This window comes from Crocodylus porosus, unplaced genomic scaffold, assembly GCF_001723895.1.
Source record: "Crocodylus porosus isolate Cpor-Errol unplaced genomic scaffold, CroPor_comp1, whole genome shotgun sequence".
In the NCBI taxonomy this organism is placed as follows: domain Eukaryota; kingdom Metazoa; phylum Chordata; order Crocodylia; family Crocodylidae; genus Crocodylus; species Crocodylus porosus.
The window spans coordinates 52,880,311-52,904,816 of NW_017728948.1; the positions used below are offsets into that span (position 1 = coordinate 52,880,311).

General features: G+C 39.7%; 1 protein-coding gene across 1 annotated transcript in view; it reads right to left on the reverse strand.

Moving 5' to 3' along the window:
• Positions 1–24,506, reverse strand: part of SCFD2 (sec1 family domain containing 2) — a 387,294-nt gene that overhangs the window by 263,303 nt on the left and 99,485 nt on the right. The window contains exon 4 of the mRNA XM_019552868.1: positions 4,064–4,239. Within this exon, the coding sequence (XP_019408413.1) occupies positions 4,064–4,239 (176 nt within the window). The remainder of the gene's footprint in view (positions 1–4,063; positions 4,240–24,506) is intronic.

Genomic DNA, 24,506 nt, shown 5'->3' on the forward strand with positions numbered 1-24,506 from the left:
CATCCTTAGCCTTCACTACCTCTGTGAGCTGACCCAAGAATTCCTGCTTCCAAAAGGAAGAACTAAATGACAGTGCAGTGCACCATAGGGGCACATGTAGATACACCCAGTATGTTTTACCTTGGTTTGACCCAGGAGCTTCATCTTTTTTCCCCATAAGAAATCCCATCAGACCCTGATTCTATTCTTTTAAGAAAGCCAGCTTTCACAAACAACAGGGGCTAAATTCATCCCTGGAGTAAGCATAGAACTGCCTCAGCTTTGTAGATATTAAGAATTTACACCAAAGATGAGGTTGGCCTATAAACATATGCACTTAGGATGAAGATATAAGTACAAGCCTAACCAAATATGCTGGAGACCTAAACATATCAGTTAAGCATTTTAATCCTTAAAAATAGGCTGCCCCTTCCCAGCATTTCTTAGAACAAATAAGTTGCAACAAAAGCGATGACAATGAGGACTATAACCGAAGGAGGAGATTAATAAATGAAATAGATGATCTTGTACAATGTTGTATGCCAGAAAAATGGTTTTCTGAAAAGCATGAAATGCTGAACAGAGAACCAGTGAGACTGGTCATGCAGATTCAATTAAGAGGGAAATTCCAGCAGTCCTTAAATTATTCCTTCTAGGAATCTGAAGGTACTAATATTATTTGGTTCTTAAGCTATCTTCTTTGGCAGCAGCTGAAGGATCTGGAACATACTGACCCATGAAAATTCTAGAGACAATTTGTAGGTCATAGCTAATTTATATTTTTCCATAATGCCATGTACAAATAACCTGTCTTTTTGTACACTCACTGATATATCCCCATTTCTATTGGTGGAACAATGGCTCAATTTTAAATTTTAGGAACCATTATCAACTGTATAGGCCTGTGGCCAACAACTCTATCAGGTGAATTTCTGAATAGCCCGGTCCTTAGAAAAGGCTACGGCATCAACTCTTAAGTAAGACTGCTGTGTACAGCATTGTGCGTCAACTATTCTGCATATTTACATTTTCAAAATCATAGAACCATAGAAAATTAGGATTGGAAGGGTCCCCAGGAGGTTGTCTAGTCTAACCCCCTTTTCAAAATAAGACCAGCCTCAAACATCGTCCCAGCCAAACCTCTGTCTAGCCTGGTCTTAAAAACCTCCAAGGATGGAGATTCCACCACCTCTCTGGGTAGCCCGTTCCAGTGCTTCACCATCCTCCTCATGAGAGTTTTCCTAATATCTAAGTTAAACTTTCCTTGGTGCATCCTGAGATCACTGGTCCTTAATTCTGTTATCTGCCACCAATGAATACAGTCTAGCTCCATTTCCCTTAAACCCCCCTTCAGGTAGTTGAAGACTTATTAAATCCCCCCTCAGTCTTCTCTTCTGCAGACTAAATAAACGCAGTTCCCTCAGCCTCTCCTCAGAAGTCATGGTACCCAGCCCCCCCCATCATTTTCACTGCCCTAAATTGGACTCTCCAATTTCTGAACATCCTTTCTGTAGTGTGGGGCCCAAAATTGAACACAGTACTCCAAATGTGGCCTCACCAGTGTGGAATAGAGGGGAATAATTACTTGTTTCAATCCGCTGGCAACAGTCCTACTAATGCAGCTCTGTATGCTGTTAAGCCTTCTCTGTAACAAGGGCACACTGTTGGCTCATATTCAGCTCATTGTCCATTGTAACCCTCAGGTCCTTTTCTGCAGAGATGCTACTTAGCAAGTCAACCCCCAGCCTGTACTGGTACATGGGACTGTTCCATCCTAAGTGCAGGACTTTGCACTTGTCCTTATTGAACCTCATGGGATTTATTTTGGACTAATCCTCTAATTTATCTAGGTCTCTCTGAATCTTAGCCCTACTCTCCAGTGTATCAAGTACTTCCCCAGCTTGGTGTCATCTACAAACTTGATGAGGTTGCACTCCATCCCATCTTCCAGGCTCTTGGTGAAGATATTAAGCAAAACTGACCCCAGGACCAACCCCTGGGGCACTCCACTTGATACTGGCTGCCAACTACAGATCAAGCCATTGATTACTACCCTTAGAGCCTCGTGACCCAGCCGCTTATCTCACCAGAAAATGATGTGCAAGTTAAAAAAAAAATTATAATAGTACCACTGAAGTTTTCTGGCTCTCCTCAGAGCGCTTTTCCAAAAAGTCCTTGTCAACAGACAGGAGAACAAGCCATGTACTCTACAAAGATAACTATATTTCAGTCTCCCTCTCTCTCCAGAATAATCAGATATATTATGGATTGTGTAATTCAAAATAATTGTTGTTTGAACTACAGAAAATGAATACATGAGTAAACAGAACTTAGAACCCAGGACTAGAAAGTCTGGTTTGGCTGAAATGTTTATCTTATGACGCAGTGAAAATAGTGAGTATAGTCAAAAATGGTTATGACAGCATTTGTTATACGTTTCTTTTTTATATAACATATATTTTAAAAGTGCTTGCGTCCTTAACTGTTTTTTGATCCTGCTGAAAGAGACTGCCTAAAAAGCTATATTGCTCTATATAAACAATGCTAAGCTTGCATCTTTATTTTAGTTCTTAAACCTTACTGTTTTTAAGATGGAACTTAGCAAATTTCAGAATGGAATTATATGACATGGGTGTCAAACAGCAGGAGACTGGACTGAATGACAGAGGAGCTCTCTTCCAGTTACATGCTCTATGCTCATAGATTAAAAAGTGAAGATGTGGGATAGTTTCAATTATACTTTTTTCAAGACAAGCTACTTTATAGGATTATATATGGTATTAAATACTTTAAAGGCACAATTAATGTTGTATTCAAATGTTAAGAAGAGTGACTGGTTTGATAAGATGTTACCATGCACTTGTCCATGTAAATTAAGTTTTGGATTTATACTGTTTATGATACATTTAAAATTTGTTGACTGTAATGCAATGGCAATCTACAGGAACTGGCATTTTCAGAAAAAAGAAACAGGATAAAAAGTCTTCATTACCAAAAAGGTGTTGTTCCTCCCTCCCCCTCTTTTTTGTTTTTGTATGGGGAAACAAAACAGGAGCTACTTGAGGTTGACAATATCCTGCCTTCCTTGTCAAGGGCTGATCTTCCTGAGCCATATCATGGTTACAATTTCAGAGATGCCTCCACTGGATCTTACAGTGAGATAGCTATCTTTAAGAATGTGAGTTAGCTAACAGTCTTTCTTGGCGTCTCAAGAGACACTGTGACAACTTCCATTAATGCTGAATAGGATATAGAGACTTAATGAAGTTTGTATTTTTAGCAAAGTCCTGCTTGCAAGCTAAGCTGGATAGAGTCTACTCACTGTATCACCCGTTTTTAATTTTCATAACAGAAATTCAAAGATAGTATAATTTGTGATTTAAACTACATGTTGGCAAGAGGGTGACAACTAGCAGCAGCTGGAAGTTGTTGTGGGTGTATGGGTAACAGCAGTTGGTCAATCTCTTGTATGGTGTTTTTGCTTCCTAACATCCTATCCATTCAGCAAATTGCCCAAGCTTACATTCACATAAAAATATGTCACGTATCTCTGGAAGTCATTTCTGAATTAGATTTTTCCATGCTCAACCAAAAGCAATTAATATCAGTTGTAAAACTCAGTGATCCTAATTAGTCTCCTACCTAAAATATGTGAATGCAGCGGTTTTCAACCTTTTTTAAGAAGTGTACCCCTTTGCCCCGCATCCCGGGCCCTGCTCTTAGGAAGCAGTGGCATGGGGGAGGGGGGGTGGCGGCACTCTGTCCTCGCCCACCCGTGCGTACCCCCTAGTCCCTTTTCCAAATACAAACCCTGTGTTAATGTCTTGCAGTTTGCTATACATATAATGTTCCACACCCAATTGAGATAATTTTATGCATCTTCTTCTCAAATGTTCAATTTACTGTGCATAAAATTAATATCTAAAAAAAAGTTTGGGATATGTTATTAAAATCTATCATGTGACAATATAAATTTACATAAAAGTTAATGACAAAAAAAGTGATAAAAAGTTTTAAAACTACCTATCTTATGACAGCATTCTTAATTTGGTATAACATTAAATAGGTTGATTCAATAGCATACCTGCAAAAGTAACCTTTCAAAAGCTAGGAAGTTGTCCCATTTGGCATTCTTGGGATGTTTTAAAGTCTGGATTGTGGCTAGCACAAGCTGTAGAAGTCCACAATGGTTCTCTAGAGCTTTGAAATTATTTTTGAAAAGCTGGATGTAGGAGCTAAGCTGTTCTGGTGTGACTCTGCCTGTAAAAACAAACAAACAAACAAACAAACAGGACATATTACCAAATATTCTATGATGAGGAACAATCAGATTATAAGGCCTGATCCTGTCACTAACACAATCAATAGGAGCTTGAAGTTGCATTATAATGGTAGTATGTTTGGACTGTAACAGAAATCACTTCATTCCTGACTAAAGACTTCAGAGATGGAACATGGTGAATAGTTAACAGGATACAGAGGGGGTCCTCACTCCTCAGTTTATAGGCCAGATCAGCCTGTGGTGCCATGGTATCCAGCCCATAGGCTTGATAAAAACTTGGCAGTAGGGGAGTGGTGGCAGCACTAATGGCTGCTCTCTGGCTGTCATATTTCCAAACTCATGCAAAACCCCTGTGCACTGGATAGCATGGCCACACATGCTAAATGGGGCACTCGGGGCTGAGTGGAGGTGGTGTGAGGTCCAATCCAGGCATGTGCAATTGCAGTTGTATGGGACCTGGTCTGGGCACACAGTGAGGGGCAGAGCTGTGACTGCATGGGACCTGATCCAAGCACACAGGGCTGGCGAGAGGCCATGCAGGGTCAGTTCTGGGTAAACAGGGACTTGCCAAGGCACTGCAGAGCCAATCTGGGTGTGCAGGAGCTGCCCAAGGAAGCATACAGCCAATATGGATGTGTAGGGGCTGGCTGGAGGCAACAGAAGGCTCAATTCAGCAGCACAGGCTGCAGGCTGCAGCATCCAGGCTGCAGACCAGCCCTGCACCATTCATTCAGCCCAAGAGACCAAAAGAGTGAGCACCACTGGCATACAGTGATTATTAATAATGGGTATCAGCAACCTGCAGCTTGGTCAGATATTCCATCCGGCTGCACAGCTGGGACATCAGCAACAATTCAGCAGTGGGGGAAGTGGCATCTGGGTCAAAAGCTTGTCTGTTACAATTCAGCAGCAGGACAACTAGCAGCAGCCAGATCATAAGCACTAATCTGGCCTGCCACTCCTAAAAGTGCTTTACAGCAATTGCCAACAAGAAGTGTAAGCTCAGCTTCTGTCATTGGGACCTGCAGGTAAGCTACTATACCATGTGTTTCTCAAACACTATGTTTGTGAAAAGCAGAATGGAAACACATGTGGTTGGCTACTGAGCCATACATTATATCCTTGACACTGTGCCCTCTATCTGCACAGTTCTCCCCCTATGCACCAGCACCCTGCTAGGACAGAGAGAAAAATGCAGCATACTGGGTGCATTTACATGTACACTCTACTGCACAGTTGACTAAACAGGCCTGCAATAAAGCATCACCATCTACATGTGAGTCCCTATACGGCACAGAAAATAAACTAACTCCACTGTGGGATAGTACTGGCTGGGACTACAGTGGAGTTACTTAGTGTGCCAAAACACACATGTAGACAGTGACTGGGGCTGGCTGGGATACAAGGGTGCTACAACATGGGCGCTACCTGCCAGCTAGCTCTGCACTGTAGCACTTTCATGCCCCAGCCAGCCCTTCCACGGCACAATCTGCTGAGGTGAAGCAGCTTTGGGCTGGCAGGCTGAGCCCTGGGCTTCCTGTCAGTCAGGGCTGTTCCACCCCGGCTCAACGTGCTCCAGTACCAGGTACATGTGTAAATGCTACACCCAGGCACAATAAACTCCACTGCAAACTGCGCCAGAGTTTACTGCTTATTGCGTGTGTAGATACACCCACTGGGTACATCCACACATGTGGGCATGTGCACTTGCAGCAGCTCAAACCATAGTGGCACAAATCTGTGCCAGGGATTTGTACCTCAGCATACATGCCTGAACATGTGCTTTGGTGTGGGACAAATTGTGCCACTTAGGGCAAACTGACCCTCCTCAGCTCCTCTTGGATCTTCAGCTAGGGGGAGCTAGAGCCTGTATAAAAAGCTGCCCTAGCGAGCAGCTCAGGGCTACTTGCCCTCAAGAGCTTCTGAGGCCCAGCCAGTTGGCATCTGGGAACACTAGCCCCTTGTGCCAGCTGGACTTTGAGATGCTGCAAGAGGCATATATGCGCTCGTTTGGGCACACCCGCTGAGTCACCAATGCGAGGAGTAAGAGTGGGTTTTTTTGAGATGTGCCCAAAAGCTTGTCTAACAATTTTCCCAACTATTCAGTTGGTCCAATAAAAGATATTACCAAAAAACTTGCATCTCATATATTTCCTGAACAATTACAGCTACAGCAACAGTCAAACTCTGAAGCACTTATGTCATTTCTCAAAATATTCCTCATAAGGAAATCCCCCTGGCTTTTCTCAGTTGGTGAATGCTAAAAAGATCACTGCAGAGCACCATGTGATACCCAGTAGTATATAAGTTACTGCCCAGAAAGAGCAGAGTGAGGTTCATCAAGCTGATCTAGCTACTAAATGTATATATGAAGAATTTTAATTATACACTTAATCCTAAAACAAATAATCATTTTATAAAGTATTAACCTTATAAACCATGTCACTCAGTAAGTCTGTTTAAAGAACACCCAGCCTTGCAAATAGGTGCAAGGCACGGGTGTCAAACACATGGCCTGTCGGCCAGATCTGGCCCAGAGAGCCTTGTCATCTGGCCCTCAGTGAAGCCCCTGGGTCTGATTGGTCACACATGGGGCACAGTGCATGTCTGGAGCGCGGGGTCAGTTTGCAGGCTAGATCCCACACAACTCATTTGGCCCCTGGTACAAGAGTTACTGAAGGACCCAGAGCTCATTTTTAAACTCTTAACTTTTGCTTTTCTCTGTGCATTCTATGAGGAAGGGCTACGATACCTGGTCTACACTAGGAAAATCACTCCTTGCTGAAAACAGGTGTCACCAAAGCTCAAAACTGAATTATGCTGAAAACTACATGTTGAACTGGGTCTATGGACCAAGAAAACCATGTTTAGAACCATTTCATGGTTCCCAGCACTTTTCTTCAGCAAAGAGTAATCTTTCTAGCGTAAGTCAGGCCAAAAAGTGGCTTTGCCTGAGAAGGTTTTATTAATTTTTATTTTATCATTACTATTTTCTTCATTTAAAAAGAAAAAAAGCTTTCTGGATGCAACCACATTTCTTATTTTTTCATGTCATTAGTTTACAGGGCTATCCACTTCTTTCTCCTCTTCAATATAACATGAAAAAAACCTCCTATTAACTTCACTGATTCTGGAGATACATTAGGATAGTTGTATCTTTAAAGTATGGAAAGGCACTAAACAAAATAAAGAAATACAAACTTTTTATAGGAAATTTATCTGAAAGCATCAAAGAAAGAAGTCAGCAAATTAACACATAAATCAAGCTGACAATGCTTTAGAGGGACTAAGCTGACAAAAGGCTTCTACATTTCATCCACATAGCCTAAAACAGCAACCATAGCCAGATGTGTTTTTAGACTAAACATTGGAGCATTTAGTCGTGTTTTATTTCCTTGAAAGCTGTGTCAGGCAGATTTACATGGTGATTTGAAAATGTCAGCCTATCATGCTTTACCCCATACCTTTGATAATAAATACACTTTTACTGTTAGCCATCATGATATATAGTAGCATATTCCAAATCTGGTAACTTACTATACGTGAGAAAATGAAACTGCAAGTTCTTACCTCTCAACAAAAATGGTCAAATGCAGAGCTTTTCAAGATCTCTGATTTTAAATTTAGAAAAAGAATTTCATTTAATTCTCCAGTATTCCTTACATAAGTGAATCCAAATGTATTACTGGTCTGTCCCTTCAAGATCCATTCAACATTATTTTTGATGAACAAAGAATATATCAGCAAGTATATTAAAAAAAAAGTTGTATAGCACATTACTTTCTAAGATGAGACTGGTAAGCATCCATTGACTCAAACTGCACCAGGTTTCACCTTCAATAGTTACCACTATCATCATTTTGCTGGGCTGTTTTAATCATCCTGATCTAACAACTGGGATGAGGAGTAGAACTCAAACCAAAAAAGTCTATAGAGAAATCACTTTTCCCAATCATCCAATGAATCCAGCTAATGAAATTGCGAAATGGGAAGGAAAGGAGAGAGGATGGCTAAACCCAGCAATCAAGCTCTCTTCACTACATCCAAAGTCTTTGGCACATTCACTGAGGGAGAAATTCAGTATGAAAGGGTCCAGCAGAAGACCTGTGGAGTAAATCCCATTTCTCAAACTGGGGTACACAAAGCTCTAGAGGGGACACAACAGGAAAAAATAATTAAATCCTTAAGCATACACTTTTCTCTATAAAGAAAGTCAGGAGAAAGATATCTAAGGCTAAGTACAGACAGTAAAAAAGCCCAAAGCTGAATCAATTCAATCTTTGCAGGTTATTCTAAGCTGCATAGATTGAACAGATAAGCAAGTGAACAGATTCTGAAATGCAGCCACATGTCTGCAGTAGACCAAGAGAGAGATGGAGGGAATTGCTAGGGCACACCTCCTTGCTTGGCAGGAGCAGACAGCTTGGGCCAAAGCCAGCCCACACACCCTGGGGGAAGGGAGTCTTACAGGGGAGGTCCAAAATCCTGGGATGCTGGAGGACTGTGAGATAACTTGAATCTGGAGGGGACCTGGGACAGAAGTTCAATAAACCAGTTTAACTTAAATCAGTTAAATTCGATACTATATCCATCCAGGTTTATGTTAAACCATTTTGGTCATTTTGAAAGCAGTTTACGTGCACTGAATTGCTGTTGTGTTACAGATTTGAACCAGCTTCTGAACACTTATACCAGTTTATGTGTCCCTAACTTAAATGTTGAGTTTAAGGCTTTATAAACGTAATATAACAGTTCATGTACTGTATTATGGGCTTGAACATGAAGGAATCTGTTGACTGCAAAAGACTGGCAAAGTCAACACATGCAGTGGCACCTGGTTTCCAAAAACAGGAATTCCAATTATGTATTTCATAAGATTAAATTCCAATTACCATCCTAATTCAGCATCTTGATGCAGAACAAGAGCACAACATATGTAACAAATAAGCAATATATTTACCATTTTCTACCACACTAAAACTGTAAAATTGGAAAGAATCTGAAAATACTAAGCTAAAGAATTGCTTAAATATACATAGGTTATAGTGTACCCTGCTAGGATGGAAAACAAGATGTTTCAAAGGCAGGTTAAAGGGTCAACTTTATTGCACATTGACATGTTTTAATAGTTGTACCAGCCAATGAGAATGGACACCACTTAAAAAAACCCTGAAGTACAAGTAAAAAAGTATATTAAAAGAGACTGTTCATCACTACAGTAAGTTATTTCTAATGAAAATTAATAACTAGATTAAATCCCAATCCAGCAGTAAAAATACTTTATGAAATTTAAGATTTCTTCAGAGAATACAAAATAATAAAGACAGCTCAGCCTCAATCCATCTGCCTTCTAAATATCTTTGAAGGAAAAAATAGTCATGCAATGTGCCCCAAAAGTTAACCAATACAGGTTCTATCAGAGCTCTGGGGAAACGCAAATCCAATGAGAGTACCCTTTTTGACAACCGCTTCTGCTGTTTGGAGTGAAGAAGCACCAGACTGATAACTTCCACATTCAGCCATTTCACAAACAATACAAGACAAAGTAAGAAGTTGGCTAGCAAAAGCAAAAGCACTGAGAAAGGAGGTTTTGCTGCAGTGGAGAATGAATGGATGAAAGGGACAGAAAGAAAAAATGGTGGCAAGGTAGAAGAGAATACTAGCTATGCCCTGAAAAAAAAGAGAGAAGTTGATGATGGAGATAGCTAGGTACTGGCACTGAAAAAACAACAAGGAAGTGGCGAGAAAGAATAAACTCAGGATGATCTGCACACAGAAGTTGAAATGGAACCAAAAAATAATAAAGAAGGTTTTAGTGGAAGTCTATAGTAGGCTCCCAGGGTCAGGTTTGAATATGGACAAAAGTCTCTGTACTCTTATTAAATGAATACTCCCAGGAATTGTATCATTAAGGGAAACTAACTTCCCATACAAAGTTCTTCATCAAAGAGCCTCTGGACTAATAAAAAGGGATGCTATTAGATTTGGTTTTGGTAAGAACTGAGGGTATTATAGAAAGCTGGCCCTACTAGCCTTGTAGGGAGTTAAACATTCAACTTAAATTAAAATGGAAGGATAAATAAAAATAGGTCTGCGAGTAAGACTTTCCATTTCCATTTCCAATTGCAGACTTTGAGAAATTAGGGGATCTAGTCAGCTGAATGCAAAAGCTCAGTGACTTGAATGTATAAGAAGCTTGGAATTTCTTTGAGCTTAAAATATAAAAATGATCTAGAACTCATGACTCAAAGCAATTTGAAGTAAAGGGAGACAGAACTTGTAGGGAAAGACACCAAGACCTACCTCTATGAATGAACTACCTCCAAAAGCATACTGATAGTAAGCAGAGAACCTCTAAATGATGGGTAAAGGGACAGATCATCCAAGAAAGCGACATGTAAGGATAAAGTAAGAATTCCCAGAAACAGCTAGACTTTACACTGGAAATTGAAACAAATAGCAAGAAGTTCTATTACCATATACATTAAAAAATATACCAAGAAGTGGAGCTACCGTGTAGTAAGAGGAGGTAAAGAATAAAGATAATCTAAGTGTGACCTCAAACCTAACAGATTATTTTGCCTCAGTTTTCAATAAAGATGCTGATGTTGAACATAGGGAAAAGGCTGGCTAACAGAAACAAGGGTAAGGAAATGTAAATGACCACATGCACAATGGAAGCAGAATTCAGAATCTCAATGGACTCAAGTGGTACCAGATAACCTGTAACACAGAATTCTGAAAGAACTTGTACAAGAAATCACAGGTGTAGTAGCAAAGATGTTCATAACTCCATCCAGCATAGCAAATATAGTGCCTATATTTAAGAAAAGGGAGAAAAAGTTGATCTAGGTAACCAATGATCCATTAATATTCAAGGCTTTATTACAAGTTTTGAAGGTAAAAGAAAAATGGAATTAAATGCAACATAGGTTCATCAAAGGTAGATCATGCTAGATATATCTGATATATTTGATAAGATAACCTATTTTTGAAGCAAAAGAAACAAAGTGGAGATAATCTATCCATCCTATAGTGAGTTGCAAAATAATACATCACCAGGGTATCAAACTCATCTGGACCTGTGAGCTAGATGAGGGGCAGAGGGCCAGCCCATAGGCCAGATCAGGTCCATAGACTGTCCCTCCCCATGCCAGAGCCAATGCACAAGGCCTGTCTGGCATGGGTGCTGCAAACAGCACGTACTTCAGACTGGCCCCATTTGTGTGTTGGTTGAGGGGCATGGAGCTGGTCTGTAGGCCCAGTGCAGGTACTGCATGCAGTGCTGAACCTGGACTAGTTGCATGTGCAGTATGAATGCGCACACAGTCCAACACCATGTGCTGCCTGCAGTGTGCAAGATTGGCTCTGGCACTTGATCCAGCATGCAGGGCCAGGGCCAATCCAAAGCCCACAGGCAGCACCATGGAACACATCCAGCCCACAGGCCATATCACATAGAAAATTATTAATTAATGTTGGGCTTATTTAAAATGGGTTAAACCATGATAAAGGGGAGACAACAGCACATAGTATCGGAGAAGAAGTACAGGGCTGAAAGAACAGTGGAATTCTTTAAGAATTAGTCTTATGACGAATTATCATGAATTACCTTTGTATAAAAAAGTGTGCTAATGAAAATGGTGATGACACAAACTTGAGGCAGAGAAGAATTAGAATACTCTTAGGAAGATTTGGACAATCTTGAGAACTGGGATAATAGAACAAGATGAAATGTATAGTGCAAAGTATAGGTGCCAACTTTTATTTTTGCTGGGGTGGTGGGGGCTAAGATGATGGACATGTGGAAAGTTTTACACATTTCAGGTGACAGTCCTCTTCCAGAGGGAGGGCAGGGCCCTCGGGCCCCCACGTACTGGGCATCTTTGGTGCAAAGAGCAACATCATGCTTTGGGAGTAATAAGAATTTCTATTAAAAAATTGGAGGTGATAAGGTAGAAATGGCAGAGCAGGAGAAAGACCCGGGAATACTAGTTGATTTAAGAGAACTACAAGCTACCAATCTAAAGTAGCCCTGAAAAAATTAATACAATTGGGAGAATTTATCTTCTGAGAGAACACTGTTTAGCACAGCAAAATAGAGCCTGAGACGCACAGAGGTTATACAAGCTTGTCCAGGGAATGGGACAAGTAATAATTTCTGTTGAGATCATACTTAACAAACAATTCAGTCTGTGCATGAGTTCTTCATTTTGCAAGTTTGTGTTCAAGTCCACATTTAACATTTTGTTGTTTCAGAACAGCTGCTCTGAAGTCAGCAATGGACTGTCCAGGGAGGTTATAGTGTTCTGCCACAGGCTTTTGTGTCCTTCTGAAACTGACATCAGATCAGTGTCCACTCATTCTTACCAGCTGTAATGGTTGGTTGGTTCCCAGTATAATATGGTAGTAATGTGACTGTTGCTAAACTTCACAGTAGTGTCCAAAAATGAATATGCTGGGTGAATATTCAAGAGTCAGTTTGATGAAAGGTGGAAGTTGTTAAAGTCCTGATGGAATTTCTCTAAAGATTCTTACTGTATATCCAATGAAGTTTTCATTGATGTACCTTAGCCTTACTAGGGGGATGAGAGGGCACCTGTGGAGGAAGGGAACTTCAAGGTCTGTCACAAAGATATATGCATATATTTGGGGAGCTATGCATGTGCTGATGGTAGTGCTATTCATACAAGGAGTCTCTAGGTTGGAAATAGCCACGTGAGGACAAAACAGGAGGATCCAATGGAAACAGAAGCAGTGTCATGTTGTGTACAGAGGTACTGATAGCTAATACAGTGTTTGCTGGAAAACTGCCAATGGAACCTAGTTTCTTCAGGAAACCTGTGGTATCCTTCAGATAGCTGACAGCATTTGACTGTGGGCTTTGTCCACCTGTAAAGGTCAGCAAAGGCATTGTTACTTTCAATGCCCTGATTTTTGCCTTTTCGTAAGAGGTAGAGCAGTCATTATCCCTAGAGCAATTGCTTTTATTGTTGGAATACTTCTATGCATTTCTGATGATCCATATAAACAACTTCATCCTCAACTGTGAAGCTACAGTTTTGCTCACGCCCCTCTGCAAAAAAATTATGTAAGCCTCAAGGTGGCTGGAATGAAAATGAATAACTTCTAACCAACTGTTCCACCTTATCCTCAGTGAAGGTGGTATAGCAGACCCTTCACTTGAAGGTATGGATGAAACCATGCCTTGTGGATGAGACAGTCAGTAAAGACGTTTTTACTCATTACACAGATCTTTCTCCATTTATCACCAAGCTGAACAAATGTGCTAAGTGACATGCACTGCATTCAGAAACAGCACATGTAATATTTCATTTCTATGTTTTTATCATACAAACAACACCGTCAGGAACAAAAGCAGAATTTTTTTTATAAAAGAGCCCCATGTTTCTGAACTTTTCCTACAACTGCTTGACTCACTAAGTTTACAGGGTTTGTTTGTTTGTTTTTAATGTGGTTGATTATAAGAGCCGTAAGTTCCTAGATACTCTTCCCCAGAGGCTGTGAAACAGTCTGTAAAAGAATAAACATGGCAGCGCTACAATATTCAAGACACAGCAGCTTTGAGCATCTGTCGTCTTGTCTGCAAGACTGAACCCAAGAAAATCTTTCCAAAGTGTTGAGGTCATGTATACCTTTGAAAATGTTTTCATATGTATATTTTTCATGACTGATTCCAAACAGAAACAGCACCACTGTTTTCCAAAGAGCTTTCCAATATCTTTCATAGCATGGTTGTCTCAGACAAAGTAGAACATTTGCAGCGCAGAAAGTCCCTGTACAATAGCAAACTTTTCTACCATGCACTTGTCCTTCAGTTGGCTGCATTGTGTACTTTATCCATCTTTCCTACTGCAGATCTAACTGCTTGAAGCTTCCATTTATATAAAACACTCTTAAAATATCAATCGCTAACTCCTTTTCATTTAAAACCCCCAAGCCACTGCTTACATTAAACAGACCCTTCCTTCTCCTGTACATGTATATTTCTGACTTTGCTTACTCCTGCTGCTGCCATTTTGTGCTTTGTTTTTACTCCACAAGGCTCACCCACCTCCTTTCTTTACTACAAATATCACTGCCTGAGTTACACTGCTACATGTACAAGCTTCCTGCAAGTTTCCAACAGCAAAACAATAATGAGATGGAGAGACCCAATGATTTCATTTGACTTCAGAACATGACATGACCTAGCATTTTATATAAAACAAATAGGGACCTACTTAATTTGTAGTAAGACAAAGAAATCTTCATTGCTTGGTTGTAGCATGAAGAGTTGATTTCAAAGGCTTTTCCCAGTGGCTCCGCCCCTCACTGATGATTGGCAAAGACCCAAGGGGGGAGATAAGGGGGTGGCCAACATTTTGGCTGCTGGCTGCCTTTGGTCTTGCCCCGCCAGCCAGTGCCTCCCAGGCAGGCTGCAAGGCAGGAAGTACTGCTGGCTCACACTATTAAGTTTTTCTTAAATTGATTTTGCAGACAGTCATGGATTTCACAATTTCTGTAAAATCTGCAAAATCACAAATTAAGGATATCCCTAGAAATAAAGGAACCACCAAATTACATACATGTTTAACCTATTTGCAAAATTTCACAGTTCATTCAATTTCCAGGAATCACCTGACCGCCACAAAGCAATGGGCTTATTCCTAGTTATAGAATAGCTACTAGTCCTCTACAGATTCACTTGTATTGGTGACCTGACTACCTTTACTATGAAGATCAATCTTCGATGCAAAGGCCTGAGGCACACAGATAGGAAGAGTGGCAAAATTTGGAACTTTTCAAATTAAAAAATTTTTAGAGACATTGGTCACATGCAAGAGTATGAAGAAACTAACAAAGTAGAAATGTACAACAGATGCAGTTTTAAATTCGAATCCAAAATCAAAGCATCTTCAATCACATCAAAATGCATAATTGACTTGTATAACAGAAGTCCAGTTTGTATCTTCAAAGATGAATTAAAATCCTTGTGTGAAAAACAAATCATGTTCCACAGGTTGATTTTTCTGCCTAAGACAAGACTTAGGTAACGTCTTTTTTGACGTACACATAGGCATAATTTCAAGAAGGTGATTATTTTCTAAGACTGATTTAGTGCTAAAAGTGACATGTTTTTTAAATTCAGGATCCCAAAGGAGCAAGTTTTCCTTTGCACCAGGATTTATGGATAAATGAGGTGTGTCTGAAGAGCAAAAGTCAAAAATAACAGTGAAAATACATATAATCCTTATTTTTGATACTCACACCTTGTTAATTGCCTCTACAGGGAGACCAAAACACAAGTGAAGAGGAGAGTAAGTGTTACAAGAAATAAAGTACTTAAGGGGACACTTTCATAGGGGTTCAGATCCAGCCAAATACACACATCTTTGAACTTTGTTCAATTTTATAGAAGACATCTGAATTTTATTAGCCAAATGCTGGTGTACATTTACAGAGGTCCATTTTCAAGGCAGGACAGAGCTGTGGATCATCAAATGAAATGTTCTCTCCACCCACTCTCTTATGAATACATAGCTAGCTACCTTGTCCAGTAGCTTGTCTCCAACTGTGTCTAGTGCCAGATACACTCTAGGAAGGTATAAACCGCATCTGGGAGTAGGATTATTTTTTGTAAAATTAATGAGGAGACCAATTTAGGTCAAGTCTTTTCTTGTAGGCAATGTAATTTTCAGATGTTGTTCATATTCAGGAATACATAAAGATGCTTTTGTGTTTCCTAGAAAGCTTCAATTCTGTCCTTTAACATAATGCATTGGTGGGAAAAAAATGAGCATTTTGTGTTGATTTCAGAAACCATCCTGCTCTTAGGTTGTTGAAGAAACAATAGTGCAAACTACCCTCTAAGTATTTCAAAAGAAAGGTAGCTCAGGGCTGGGCTCTTGTCAAACCTTTGCTGAACAACCTCAACCTTTGCAGAAGTTTAGTTCTGGCTCTCAATGGTCCTGAATAATTTGGCTCAAGCTTTTACAGTCTTATTTCTGGTAGAGTATAACTAGCCGCCCTCTGGACTCCTGGGCAAACCATCAAATCCTTGATCAGGTGTAAAGTTCTATATTTGACTGCCATCTCCTTCAGATGAGGGATACAGCCAGAGGTAAATTGCTGGGAGACAATAAAAAGTATAGTAGTTCTAAGCCAATCCTACCTTCCTACTGGGAAACTCAGCTCAGAAGCAGTCTCTCAAATATGTCACAGGAAAAACATTAGAACAGTAGTCTCATGGTAAACCTACCTTCCTTCAGAGAGGTTCCGACCGGCAGCAGCGTCAAGGGGGTTTTTGCCTCAGCCTGCTCTATCCCAAAAGGGCCCAGAAAGATAACATGATTTTATCCAGTATAATTTGCATTACATCTGTGTAAAAACAGTCCTACACTGGATAATTTCACACCAATCCAGTGGAAAATTACTTTCAGAATAATCACCAGTTAAGGTGCTGTTTATGTGCATCCATCCCATGGCAGTCATTTGCAAAATGCAAGTGTAATAATGGCTACCATGCAAGGTACCTCAGGAGAGCTGTACCACAGTCCATTTCTGACCCTGGTATAGCTTACACTGAATTACAAAAAACTGATATAAACTATACCAGGGTATGTATACATCTGTCTTTGCCTCTCGTAGAAGGGCATATATGCTCTTCTTCCCGCCCAGATGTCAGCCAGATTGTACTTTCCACTCTGAATGCAAGGCACAGGCATCTGATAGGGCCATGTGAAGCTTCAGTAGCCGATTTGATTTGGAGGAGATTTGGCCCAATTTAGGCCGAATCAGAAGCCTCCAAATCAATTCAGAGATTTGTGCAGTCCTTGCTCACCACCACAGAGAGCTGGACCTAGGCTCCATGCAAGTACGTAGGGGGTGGGGGGAAGAGTAGGGAGGAACCTGCTGCCCTCCCCCCCACCCCAGTTATCTTGTTCTTTTCTGGAAACTTACTATATCTGTTATTTGATTTTTGTGATAACGAGATCAGAAATTACCAGATTAATCAAAGTGGCTGCATATAGTTAAAATTCAAATGACAAAACAATGGTCAAGATTTTCAAATTCAAATGCCTAAAGTCTAGTGCCTGTGAACTTTGAATGTTAAATTGGCCTGATCAGCAAAATTTCTGGGCCCACTACCACTTCCTTTTTGACTGCCAAATCATATGAGTGTGAGAAGAGACATTTATAAGGTCAGACCATATGCCCATCAATCCAGCATTTTGTCCAACATCGCCAGAACATTGACGCTGAGGGGGAGGGTGAACACATCCAACATTTTCCACCCCCTGCTCCCCTCCCATGGCAGTTTCCACATTCAGAGACTTAGGGATTTCTGATTCAGAGATTTCACCCTTCGTACTATATTAAGCATCTACTGATGGACCTTTCCTCCATTAACGTCCAATCCCTTTTTTAACTGGGTTAAGCTACCAAGCCTCCACAAAACATCTTGTAGCAATAAGTTCTACAACTTAATTACACACTGTGTGAAAATGAACTTCCTTTATTTTTTAGTTTTAAACCTACTAATTTATTTTTATCTTACATTTCTAGTTCTAGTATTCTAATGTAATAAAGGGCTTAGTCCATCGGTCTGTCTGTCCATAATGCTCTTAAAGCACTGTAACTGGTTACTGAAACAACCCCAGCCCTGCTCCTTGGAGGTGGCATCAGCATGGGGTGCTGGCAGAGGGGGACAGAGCGGAAAGCAGGGCAAGCTTCCCTTCTCCATCTCCTGGAAGGTGGTGGCATAAGGGGGGGGGGGGGGTTAGGGTTAGGAAGCTTCCCCACTCTGTCCTTGCCCCCCCCCATTCTTGACAGGCAATTCGCTACTTTTGAAAAGTTTTGGTAAACCTTCATCATCCTCTCTCAAGCTTCTTTTTTAAGCTGAAAACTCTATTCTATTAAGTCTCTCCTCACATGGAAGCCCCTTCATAAGCCTGATCATCCTTGTTGCCCTTCTCTGTACATGTTCTTCTATACCCTTTTTGAGGGGGGGGAGGACCAAAGCTGCACACGGGGTTCAAGCTATGGCTTCACCATAGCTTTATAAAGGGGACAATGGCACTTTTGATTTTGTTTACGATTGCTTTCTTTGTAATTCCTAAGACTTTATTTGGCTTTTGACTGCTGCTGACAGAGATGTCAAGTAAGTGGGGGCCTCAAGGCTGTGCCCCCCTCAGGAAGAAGGCAGTTACCTGAAATACGTAAAACTTTCCACATGTCCATCATCTTAGGCCACTCTTGGCAAAAATAAAAGACAGCACCAATGGGTGATGAACTCTAACATGTGGTTTTTGGAATTCTTGTAGACAGTTTGCCAAGATCTCTTTTCTGTGTGATAACAGTTAATGTAGAGACCGTCATAGGGGAATGTAAATTTTGTGTTATTTTTCCCTGTGTGCATCACTTCCCACTAATCAATACTGAATTTCATTTGTGTTTTCTTTCACTTTCATTCAATTCACAAGATGTTTTTGTAGTTCTTGAGAGTTCCACTGTGGTCTTTGCCATGGTGAGTAGCAGCACAATTTCAGATCTGAACATCTTCAGGATTCCAGGGTGAATGTCATCAGGTCTTGGAGATTTGTTACTGCTTACATTATCATTTTCCTCTAAAAAATCCTCTACTGACTTCGGTTTGGGTCAGTTCTGTGGATTTGTCCTCTTAGCAGAACCATTCTTCCCAGGGCAAGAATCAATAGAATTTACTCAGATTTCTCCAGTCAGTAGCTTCAATAATGTGCCAAACTAATTCCTGATGGTTCACAATTATTTCAGAATCTTACAATAAATAGCTGAAATAGTACTTCCTAGTATGGATCACACTATAAGCTATTACCTCCATTAAAACTTCCATCTGCTGACATAGCAAAGTGAACTAAGTGTATATCAAGTATTTCCAGAGATTTTCAAAAAAGATGCCAGAGAATTGATGGTGACAAACTTCAGTCATAGTCTGGGTTTATGCTGTATATGCTTACTTGTGACTATGTCTTGGGAGGAGGTTACAAGTCTCTCAGAAAAAGTTACCTATCCACAGATAGCATGGGATATGCAATTATTTTCTCACTTATGACTACCGGTGGTCTTGCTCTGCTGCTTATGTATATTGAATACTGAATACATATCTGCAACTAGAAGAAGCCATTAATTTTTTGGGCATGTAGAACAGACACTTCCAGTCCTCTATTACATAATAAGATCTTCACTGTAGCCATTCCTTTTTTTCAGAGCTGGTCTTGATCATTATCTGCATAAACATCAAACTATTACTTGTTGCCCACCTCATCATTTAGAGCAACGATTCTCAATGTGTCGTCCACAGCCACCTATAGATGGAGCTCGACCTTGATGTCGGTGGGAAACAATGAAAGATATTGGTGGATGGTTGGTTTCCCCTAGAATATGGAAGCATTGCACTGAGATGGCACACTGCTTCCTGTATGCTCTTTCCCAAAAAGAAAGCAGTATAGCTGGTGGACTAATCGGGTCAGGCATAGTGCTCCTTTAACAAAACTATACTGCTTCTGTTTCAGGAAGTAGTATATATAGAGTTTACTCAAGTAAATTCTGGATGGTGCTGTTTTGTACTGACATAGCACTATACAGAGCAGCTAATTAATGTAGCTAGAGTAGCTAGATTACTTCTTGTTTTGGCTAGATTACTTCTAGTTTCTGAAGTTGTTGTGCATATCATTTTGCAGATGTTAAGATGGGCATCAGGATTAAAAAGCTTGTGAGCCACTGATAAATAACATGGAATTTTTAACTCAACTATAATTTGCAGAACCCTCAGAGTCTGAACATTTAGCTGTCAATTCAACACTGGGTACCTTTGTAGAGCTGTCAAAAATAGCCTTCTAAATTGGGGTGCACATCTTAAGTGGGGAAGTTAATTTTCTGCCCCGAACAGAAGCAAGGGGATGATGTAAGACTGTTGGCACTGTTTCTTTCCTTCTCTTTCCTCACACAGACATAAGGGTAGACTCCATCAGGGGCAGATTCAGGTAGGTGTACTGGTACAGTCACAACCTGCTTTGATTCTTATTGCATTCAAAGTTTAAATCAACTGCCTGACAGAAGTAGTAACATTTCTATTCAGGCATCACTGAGGGAGTCAACTGACTTCATGAATCATTATAAATCTACCTGTTAACTGCTCTTCACTTTACAGGTGTTAACAATCCTCTTTTTTTAACGCATTTGATGTTCTACTAATCAAGCTATCCTTTGTTTGGCAATTTTGCTCTGTTAGCTACTCTTGGTCTTGTTCTTTCTATATCAAATCCTACAGACTGTTTTTAGTTCTTTTTCAAAATCCTTTATTTGTTCATGGGGTCCAGGCTTCAGCAACAGTTTCAGTTTTTGGCTTAGCACCCAGAGCTGCTTACAATCCAGCTGTGAAAGGGTTAAAACAGTACTCTGCCTACGTAGGAAAGAGAAGGTGAGTGAGTGGAAGATTAGGCTCAGCCCATGTTCTATTCAGGCAACAATGGAAAAAAAATCTCCTTTTTTTCATTCTGCCCTTGCAAAAACCAGGCGTATCTTATTTGAGGGTGTGTGTGGTATACGAGAAAATACGGCATCTTCCATGTGTCAGCCACATGGTAGAAATACTCCATGAGCATACGCTTGATTATTCTGTTTGCACTTTCTGACATATTATTTATCTCATATACTTTTAAGTTTACAACAGAGATTAGTAAACTGTTCTTTAATCAGCATGACTATTGTCAGTGGTTTATACATACTATTTAAACCACAAATTAGCTCCATTTGGTGCACTAGCAAAATGCAGATATCAGCTTCACCATACCTTCCATTTGTTACATAGTGAATTTTTTTATCTTACAAACAAGTATAAATAAAAGCAATGTTCATAAGGGTTTAACTTACTTTTGATGAACAAGCAAGGAAAAAAGAAAAATTTACTTTGCGTTTACAGTGTTATTGCATCTCTTTCAGCACAGACCAGCACTTCTCTCCTGAATGTTGCACAGCTATTTCCTAATCATTAAGCCCGGTGTCAGCAACAGGTTTTGTTTAGAGGTATGCATACTTTGTTTCCATGTAGCACTACACATTTTGTTTTCTGTTTTGTTGTTCACATATTTTGTTTTCTGTTTGAAGTTGGCTAGTGAGTAATTAGATTCTGGAAGAGGTCTCTCAGTCTTGAAGTAATTCATTTTGTTTCATGGTTATATCATTTATTTGAATATACAAGTTACAGTTGCTACAATACAGCAGAGATTCCAGGCACTTAAAAGTTAGTGGTTTTTAGGTCCCTTCTGTAGCAAACCAATGGGTAGTTGTGTGAAAGCTTGTAGATAACAGTGCTTTTTAAAGTTAATTGGTCCTTCTGTTTGATTAATTTTAGTTTTATTTTAGTTTTATTTAATACTTTTGGCAGCAGTCACGAAGTGTATAATTGGGTAATTATGCCAACGTAATCCATATTCCGTATTACTTTTATATAAATATTCATTATGCATATGTATACTTTGTATTTTTCTCATAGGAGGTGGCTTGGTCATGTTTTGCCTCTCTAATGTCTAAAAATGAATGCCTGAGATTACCTCAATAGGTCATACGATGACCTAGATGGTCAGGAGCATTTTAGAGATAGACATTACCCTTTCATAAACACTGAAAAGTATAATTTTAACATTAATAAGTTGAAACTGCACACTTCTGATAATCTGTAATCATACCTGTCATTATTATTATTAGTAAGCAATCTATGTAAGTGTTCGTGTACTCATCCCACCAAATCATTTTATTCTTATTTTAATTCATTCCAAAAAAAATGGTCTTAATGCATTTTAAAAACATTAAAGCATATGAAATCATGCTGAAATATCACGGGTGTTCACTGGTATATTAAATTTCCCTGTAAAAAGCTATTATAAACAGCACAAAAGTGATGTAAAATAAGGGAAACTGACTGAAGGTCTACAGAATTTTATTTTATTTTATTAGTAGGCAAAGAGGCTAAGATGAAGTTGATATGCAATACAAACAGTGTATTATCAAAGAACAAGAATTAAAACATGGTATTTTTGTAGTATTCCTGCAAGATCAACACACTTCTGTTTTCTTTTAAATTTTCAGAATTATCTTTAAACTATAATCAGAACCAGACATACTAAAGGGACTTAGCCGTGAGTTCAAATTTAAGTGTTTGGGTTTTCTGTCTACAGCAAAAATTGAGATAAAAAATGTGCTGTATCCAAAAGTTGCAGACACACAAAAAGACTATTGTCAGCAAACTCTCTTGTTAAAAGTAACAGTAAGGGTAGCCAAATATTACTGTATCCATGTGCCACCTATAATTTAATCAAAGATAACATACTACCAGCATATTACTCTGGTTTACATCACTGCATGGGATTCTGCCCTCCACATCCATCTGCTAACGTTTTTATAGCAGTAAAGTGCAAAGCAAATGAGCTATGAGACGCACTGCAACATGCCTTACAATACATTAGGGCTTGAACTGTTACCCATCTTATACCACTGAGAGAATACAGCATGGACTATACTGTTGAGTGAAAAAAGATAAAACTGAACTATGGAGCAGAGAGCTTAATTCCCTCTGAAACAGTTTCCCCTACAATCTATTATTTCTGCAAAAATGCTAAGATGCAGAATAAAACTACCATGCTACATTACATGTAGGTTATAATGCAAATTGTACATCTAGAAACTTGTGGAAAAATACATTTTCACAGATCATCTGAACATATGAAAATAGACCCATAATAATATCTCCTCTTCCAAGGAAAATGAACAGAGAGAAATGACTATGAGAAAACTTAAGAACAACTGAATGATGACTGGTCTTCTACATATGATTACCAAAGACAGTACCAATTATCAACCTACAATTATAATAACTTCTTTAAATACGAGGGGCCAAATTTTGCTCTTACTTTTTTGCTTCCAAAATGACATTCAGCCTATGTTGCTTTGTAGAACCTCTAATTTTCAAAAATCATACCTTCCTAAAAAAACAAACTGAACCATCCTAGCCTCTGATTCATTACCTCTGTTGAAGTGTTATTGCTAACAATCCATTTTGGTTCATATAACTTCACTTACAAATAAAATTCACACTACCCACCTAAACCTCCTTTGCTAAACTGGGCAACCCCTCTTTAATCACCTCCAATGACCAACATCTGTTTCCCCATTAACAGAACTCAATGGCATGGTTCACTGCTTTCTAAGGACTGGTTCAGGTGAAAGATGAACATTTTAAGGAACTTTTCAAATAGGAAAAGTAATTATACAGGTATTCCAATCAACGCTCAAGCTACGTACAGACATTCAAGAAGTCTAAGGCGGAATCAATCTATGGGGTTTTCTGTAAGTGGCATAGTTTAGATTGGTAGTTAACAGAACACACATTTGTTCTTTTGTGGGGGAAGGAGAGGGGGCAAACCTTATACCAGGTTCTGCCATTTTTAAACCAGTCTATTTATACCAAACTTCTGTTCTATTGCAGGTTAAACTGGTTTCCATTCACTTACACAGGTAAAAGTGTAATGTCTGCACCTGGCCTCACTGTCTCAATGGAACAGGTTTTCAGATCCAGTGCTGTATGTCAGCTATTTCTGACTTCAGCATAAGGTTTCCATGAAAAAAGTCTGCAAAGCGCAGGCCAAAACTGGCGCTCTGCCTTCAAACAACATCTAATACTAGAATAATAGAATCATAGAAAATTAGGGTTGGAAGGGACCTCAGGAAGTCATCTAGTCCAACTCCCTGCTCAAGGCAGAACCGTCCCCAAGTAGATCATCCCACCAAAGCTTTGCTTAGCCAAGTCTTAAAAACCTCCAATGATGGAGACTCCACTAGCTCTCTAAGTAACCTGTTTCAGTGTTTTACTACCCTCCTAGTGAGAAAATTCTTCGTAATATCTAACCTAAAAACTTCCCTTGCTGCAACTTGACACTGTTGCTCCTTGTTCTGTCATCTGCCACCATGGAGAACAGTTTAGCTCCATCCTCTTTGGAACTCACATTAAGGTAATTAAAGACTGCTATTAAATCCCCTCTTGGTCTTCTTTTTTCTAGATTAAATGAGCCCAGTATCCTCAGCCTCTCCTCATAAGTCATGTGCCCAAACCTCCTAACCATTTTTGTTGCCCTCCACTGGACTCTCTCCAATTTGTCCACATCCTTTCTGTAGAGTGAGGCCCAAAACTGAACACAATAGTTTAGAT